Source organism: Trichosurus vulpecula, chromosome 5 (genome assembly GCF_011100635.1).
Source record: "Trichosurus vulpecula isolate mTriVul1 chromosome 5, mTriVul1.pri, whole genome shotgun sequence".
In the NCBI taxonomy this organism is placed as follows: Eukaryota; Metazoa; Chordata; class Mammalia; order Diprotodontia; family Phalangeridae; genus Trichosurus; species Trichosurus vulpecula.
The window spans coordinates 15,110,240-15,117,588 of NC_050577.1; the positions used below are offsets into that span (position 1 = coordinate 15,110,240).

The following is a 7,349-nucleotide window of genomic DNA, read 5'->3' on the forward strand; positions in this document are numbered from 1 at the left end:
TGCACAACCTTAATAAGGTTTCCTCTAAACTCACACCCAGCCCCAGCTCCACCCCTACCCCCACCAAAGAGTTATCAAAACTCGGGTTTTCCCACCAGAATCCATAGTTGACTCTCAACCCTAATAAATACAGATCAGGGATGTCGGATGGCTCATTCTGCCCTCCAGACCACCAGAAACCTAACCTGCCTTCAACACCCTGAGACATGAACCCTTTGCTCCAAAGTAAGTAAGGGGAATGCTTATCTCTGGCCTTGTCCCAGCAGCTGTGTGTGTGTGTGTGTGTGTGTGTGTGTGTGTGTGTGTTGCTGGCTCTAGCCCTAGTGGAAGCTAGCCAGCAGGAGGAAGTTCAGCCTGAGCAGCTGCATGGTGATCTCACTCCCCTCTCTTCCCTTTCCCCAGTCACAGGATCTCTTAGGCCACTTGCCCTCACCCTGACATTCCTCATGGCCACAGCTGCTCTTCCCATCCCAGATTCCTTGGGGGACAGATCTCCAGGGGATGATGTCCCAAGGAAATCATCCAGCAATCCTGATCTTGAACTTGCAAAGCGACTCCATACGATGGCTTATGACCTAAAAAAGCAGGTGGGTAGGAGGTTGGCTGGATGGAGGAGGGTGGTGCCTGGACTTTCAAGATTCCTCCTTCTGGCCCCTGAGTCGGAATGGGACACTGGCTCCCATTTACCTTGAAGCATTTGCCTCTAACTTTGGACTCAGGCAGTCAGAGACAGAATCCCCTCTTCTGTACTTTCTCCTCTGCTAGCTGGGTCTGCTAGGTTAGTTTTCTTTCTGGAGAGGACCAGGTCTTGTAGATTAGATGGAATTCAGGGGACTTGGTTTCCATCCTTAGCTCCATCCCTGATCTGGGATAAGCTCCATCTGGGCCTCCTTTTTCTGTGTTTGAAAATAAGGACTCTCTACCTTGTTAACACTGTCTGGAAGGATTAGAAAATTATCAACTCCAAAGAACGCTGGGTTTCTTGGCAGCTGGTGGCCACAGTGTAAGATTCTTTGATTGTGAACTCTCAACAGTGAAATTTTCCCCAAAGGAAGAAAAATGTATTTAAAATGCTAAGACATATAACCCCTTCCTCATGTTGGCATAAGCTGCTTTTGATGGAAGATCAAGAAAGGTTGAAAGAATATCAAAATTGTAATGTCACGTGTTTGACACTGTTCTTCCCAGTTATGCCTAGACCATAAGGAGCCATTAATTCATTTTTAAAGGAAAGCTTGACCCTCCTGGTGTCAAATACAAAGTGGGGATCTTTAGCCTGGAGAAAAGAAGAATTAAGGGAGGGCATGAGAGTTGTCTTTGAGGATCTTAAAGGATGTAATGTGGCAAAGGGTTAGGCTTGTTCTGTTTGGCACCATGGGGCAGCAATAGTGGAAGATGCAAAGATGCATATATTGGCTTGATATTGGGAAGAAATTGCTCACACTTCTATCCAAAAATGAATGATACCAGCTGTGCAGGTTGTGAGTCCCCTCCATCTTTGGGAGTTCTTGAGCAAAGGCTGATTCTTACTTGCTGGGAAGATCAGAGTGTGGTTTCCATTTGGGGTGTGGGTTGCACCCAATGCCTACTCAGGCTCCCTGCCAACTCTGAGGTTCTGGAATTCTGAGATTGGATGGCCTATTTGTCTCTTGTTTTAGAAATATCTGTATGATCATGACTGCTTGCCTCTCTTCCCAGATGTGTCAGACCCAGAACATGTGTGACAATAGCAATGAGGCACTAGCTGAAAACAACCTGAACCTTCCCAACATCACAGAGAGAGATGGATGTTTGACTGCTGGATTCAATGAGGTACTGAGCCCTGGGGCCAGAGAAGAGCTGAACTGGAAGGAACATGGAGCTCCTCCAGAACAAAACCCTCATTTCACCAATGAGGAGACTGTAGCAGGGAGTAGGGAGACAACTCAGCCAAGAGCACAAAGCCGATGAGGGGCAGGACTGGGCTCAAGATTTGGCTCTCCTGACTCCCAAGTTAGTGGGCTCCCCACAGCCCCATACTATGAAGAAATCCAAGGACATCTTGGCTCCTTGTTTCTTAGCTCCTAGCTAAGTATGTAACTGCCCTTCTTCTCAGGAAGTGCCTGTGCTGTAGCTATAAGCAAAAAATGAGTGGCTGTGAAATACACAGAACTGTGAGTTAGGGAGAGACAGAGACTTCCATCTTGAGGTCCACCCATACCTAAATGAGGAAGATATGCCATACAAGAGAAGAGAAGGTATAGATAGGTAGATGGATGATAGGGGTGTGTGTGTGTGTGTGTGTGTGTGTGTGTGTGTGTGTGCGTGTGTGTGCACGTGCACCCTCTTTTCTTTCTATCTCTATCTCTATATCCATCCATCTGTCTGTCTGTCTGTCTGTCTATCTATCTAATATGCATTTCATAAGGCAGTTGATTTAAAAGAGGTCTCAATGATGGTCCCAATTTCACATCTTTAAACAAACCTAGGTATTTTTGTTGGTGTTGATGTATTTTTATACCTCTGAATCTCAAAGAATGGAAGCCTCTAAGAAATATCAGATTATCTTCCATTACATGGTCCAGTGACCTCCCTAGCTGGCTATTGACATGCTTCCTCATAAAATAATTCTGATCTGCCCCTCTCACATCCAAATAGTGAGATAATCTGTCCTGAATCTTGATTATGCCATGAAAAGATTCCAAGTCAAAGACACACTGGCCTAGGGAAGATCTATAATTTAAGACAGAGCAGAGGAAAGGGAAAATCTGGGGAATTAAGGCTGTTCCCAGATCTCAACACCTGTTTGGCTTTAAGCAAAATCACTGAAGTGGTGTCTCTGTCCAGATGGAAAATAAGGCAGCTGGACTCTTCCAACTCCATAAGGCCATTGGGAGGAAAAATGAGATGATGTTGTAGGAGAAGCACTTTAATTTTGCTAGAGGAGTAAGGCAAAAGGAGCAATACAAGCTCTGCTGTAAAAGACCAATTTTAACTTTTTTTACATAATATTTTTTTCCTATCGGTAACCATAATTTTTCAATTTTTCACATAAGGAGACATGCTTGATAAGGATCGTCGGTGGTCTTCAGGAGTTTGACACATATCTTCAGTACATGGAAAAAGAGATGAAGGATAACAAGTTTCAATTCCTACAACTGGGTACAGCTCAGCTAGCCCACAATCTGAAGCTCTCGGTGAGTTTCCCTTTGTGCATTCCAAGAAGCAATGACCACGAGTTAGAAATGGACACAGACAGACCCAAGGAACAGACCTCCCAAAGAAAACTGGAAAGTCCTTTAAAATGTAATACTTATCCAAAACAAGTCAGCGAAAAGCCAACCAAAAGCCCCATCACAGTCTTCCTGACAATTAAACCACTTCTCTCCTCTTTCTGTGGAAGCTATTGGGACATAACATTTCTGTGCCAGTTGTAGAGAGCTGAAACAGATAAGTGTTCAGTATGAACTGTGGATGTCCTTGAGAGCCAGGAAGTGGGAAATAGCTCTTCGTACGCCTGTCTGAAACACGTGCCAGCTGTCAAGAAAACTTCAAGAAAAAAATCACAGCCACAGCCACAGATAAAACTGGGCAGTCACTTTTCACTTTCAGGACAGGCTTTTAAGAGAATTCTTGAGAACTTTCTGACTAAAAAGTCTTAGGGGATAGCAGAGGGCTAGGCATGGCAGATATCAAGGAGACTGTATGCAAAAGGTACAAGTAGCACATTTAGGGTTAGTAGCATCACCCAAAGGAATGGTCACTATAGCCAGATTCCAAAGATGACATAATACCGATAATGGGAAATTCCACTTGTAGCCACTGATTGCTTTAGCCTTCTGACTCACTTCAGTTCCTCCGGGTCCAAGACTACAGTAGAGGGAGATTGGAATGGACCAGGAGAATATGTCTGCAAAAGAATGATGACTAGAGATTCTTAGAACTCTGGCATTTTCTTTTTCTTCCCATACTTTATTTTTTCTGGCACTTTCTTTATCACTGAAAATAATAGCAATAATTATAATAGACATTCGTATAGTGCTTAAGAGTTTGCAAAGTATATTATCTATATTATCTTGTTGAGGTCTGTGTAGCCCTAAGATAGCAATTTAAGGAAGGATAGGAGATTTCCTAACAGTATAAAAATATGGCCAATAACCTCCTAATTTGATAAAGGATATATCCCCTGAAGTTTACAAAGGCAGAAAAGTCTCACGAAGACACCAGAAAATGGACCCTCTGGAAATTTTGCCATACCTCACAGAGAACGATGTTCATGGTGTAGTCACGTGACAAAATGAAGTGGAGGATGGGTTTTGTATACCAACAGACATGGATGGAGGACATTCTCTCTCTAGCTGGCAGTGTTTATGTTGGCTCCACATGATCAATTTTCAACAGTTTCCAAGAGCGCTTTGCACATATTAGGTGCCCAAAAAGTGTTTACTGAGATGAATTTGTTGAATTGAAGTGCTGCAATCTCTCTCTACATACTGAACACAAGCTTAGTCTCTACCATGGAAGAACCAGCTAGTTTTGGCTGGGATGCTTACAGATATTTGCAAGGAGGCCCGCTTGGGTCTTCAGTATAGTCTTTGAATTTGGTAAATTCAGAGAAGCTGTATTAGGAAAAGTGGGAAAGTAACTGAACCATGTAGGGCCAAAAATAAGGGGACTGACCAAGGCTGAGCAGGTGGAGGCATCGAGCCGTGTCTAAGCTTTACTTCCTTGTTGTCTTCTTGAAATGTGCTTGGTTGGCTTCTCAGTTAAGTTGGGTTTGCTGCCTGAATTTGGACCCAGAATATTCAAGCCACTGATCAAATACTTCTCTACATAGACATCAGCCTCCTGGTGACAGGAAGAAGGGCCAAGGCTAACCATCCCAAAGTCCTTCCGACCTTTTCTCAAACCACTGCTGATCCCCCAAAGTAAGAGCTAGAATTGACCCTAGATTTTTAGCACCTTAAGAGACAAACAGATTTCAGGGGCCTAAAAAGAGCATATAGCAATTCAATGCATCAAGCACTTATTATGATAGCACCTACTGTGAGCAAGGCACTGTGGTAACAAAGAAAATGAAATTTTGCAAATCATTTTTTTAAACCCATGCTAAAGATGCTACAGTAACAATAACTTACCAAACCCTGAAGAGAGCTAAAATCCGTGAAATCCCCCAGAATGAGATTCTGAATTATGGGGAATTAACCATGAAACTATCCCTGGTCATACAATCAAAAGAAGGTGAAAAGGATAGCTTTTCTTCCATCACTGGAACAAGAGATAACAAATGGAGGAAAACCTGCTTATTGCACAATGTAGGGCCCAGACAGGCTCCTTGCCAAGAAGTATCAGAAACAGGGATTACATCCGACTCCATGGAGGGAGAGGCCAAACTGCCTTCCCATCATTAGATTTGGTCCATGTTAACAGGATTTCCCAACCGTAATCATGTCTCCCAGAAACAATGGAGGCCTTCTCCGCAAGAGTATATCAGAAGAAGACTAAAAGTAACCTTTTTTTTCCTTTTCTCCTCCCTCCAGATAAAAGAGGCAGATGCAGTACCCACCCCCAACCCAACCGCCTCCAAGAACCTGCTTTCTGAACTGCTATCCCTGAAAGCCTGGTCCAAGAATGTGGGTCTCCGTCTCATCCTGTGGCATTACACCCGCTTCATGGAGGGGACCATCCGGGTTGTTCGGTATCTGCAGACTAGGAGTCCTGTTGCCTGAACGTTTTAGTTCATGCCCGTTCCTTCCTTCATTGAAAAATCTGTCCAGTGGGCAGATGGCCATGTTGTTCTTTATGAAGAACCAACAAAGTATGATCAGTGAGACACTGCTTTTTATTATTTTAAATTAATTTATTTGTATTTAAGTAATATTTATTCCCCATAAAGTAATATTAATTTATATATTTTAAAACATTTAAAATATTTTCTATTTTGAATATGCTATCCTAATTAAGAGGGGAGCTGCCATCCTTGTTACCTGAACTCAGACCCAGATCTGATGAAACAGAGGAGTAGGTTTCCTTCCAGTAATCTGCTAAGCAGAGGGCTGGCTTCAGAACTAGAAAGCCTGGCCTCAAGTCTCTCTTCTGACACATACTGACTGGGTGACCCTGGGCAAGTCACTAAATTCTCAGTGGTCCACAAAACTCTTTAAGACAAAGTGTAGAGAAAGTGCCAGCCAACATTGGTAAACGGAGTTTCCTTATCCAAGACTGTCTTGAACCGGTGAAATCACAAGTCTAGTCTCTTTCCCCATCCCTAAAAAAATAACTATTTATGTTGTATTTATGGAGTTTTCATAATTTTAAAAGAAACTTTATGTAATTGTAGTTATTTTAAATAAAACTATCTTTTGTAAAAATACATTGTTTGGGATGATTAGTTTGAGCAGCTTTCTTGCACAACAAAACCTTTGGCCATCCTTTGCCAGATTCTGAAAAAAGGTTAAAGCGACAGCACTCCAGAACAATCCTAGAGTGAGAAGAGCCATGTTCTTGCCCTAAAACATGGTCAATTTTAGTGTAGGTGCCATGTACTACTGAGAAAAAGGTATATTCCTTCCTATCTCCATTCAATTTTCTCCAGAGGTCTACCATATCTAACTTTGCTAAAATTCTATTCACCTCCTTAACTTCTTTCTTGTTTATTTTATGGTTAGATTTATCTAGTTCTGAGAGGGGGAGGTTGAAATCCCCCACTGGTATAGTTTTGTTGTCTGTTTCTTCCTATAACTCCCTTAACTTCTTCTCTAAGAATTTGGTGCTATATGTTTAGTATACCACTTGGTGCACATATGTTTAGTAATGATATTACTTCATTGTCTATGGTACCTTTTAGTAGGATGTAATTTCCTTCCTTATCTCTTTTAATTAGATCTATTTTTGCTTTTGCTTTGTCTGAGATCAGGATTGCTACCCCTGCTTTCTTTTTTTTAATTGGGCTGAAGCATAATATATTCTACTCTAGTCTTTTACCTTTACTCTGTGTGTATCCCTCTGCTTCAAATATGTTTCTTATAAGGAACATATTGTAGGATTATGGTTTTTAATCCACTCTGCTATCCACTTCCATTTTATGGGAGAGTTCATCCCATTCACATTCACAGTTATGATTACTATCTGTGTCTTTCTCTCAATCCTATCCCCTCTCTCCCTTGTTTATGCTTTTCTCTTTCCTTTCTCCTTTCCTTCCTTGCTAGAGTTTTGCTTTTGACAGCCACCTCCATCAATATGCCCTCCCTTCTATCAGCCCCCTTCCTCTTCTTTCCCCTACTTCCTATAGGGTAAGTAAGATTTCTATACCTAACTGAATATGTTATTCCCTTCTTTGAGCAAAATCTGATGAGAGTAAGGTTCAAACA

The 7,349-nt window shown here is 42.1% G+C and overlaps 1 protein-coding gene across 1 annotated transcript; it reads left to right on the forward strand.

The window, feature by feature from the left end:
* Positions 1-206: 206 nt before the first annotated feature.
* Positions 207-5,871, forward strand: IL6 (interleukin 6). Its single transcript, XM_036761616.1, has 5 exons — positions 207-225; positions 403-587; positions 1,699-1,812; positions 3,036-3,176; positions 5,520-5,871. The coding sequence occupies exons 1-5, from the start codon at positions 207-209 to the stop codon at positions 5,706-5,708; spliced, it is 648 nt and encodes a 215-aa protein (XP_036617511.1). The 3' UTR covers positions 5,709-5,871.
* The last annotated feature ends 1,478 nt before the right edge of the window (positions 5,872-7,349 follow it).

Bases quoted from the DNA above. Each gene is read 5' to 3' on its own strand.
- IL6 (XM_036761616.1), top strand. The intron at 1,813-3,035 runs GTACTGAGCCCT...TTTTCACATAAG, and splicing joins TGACTGCTGGATTCAATGAG to GAGACATGCTTGATAAGGAT. The intron at 3,177-5,519 runs GTGAGTTTCCCT...TCCTCCCTCCAG, and splicing joins CCCACAATCTGAAGCTCTCG to ATAAAAGAGGCAGATGCAGT.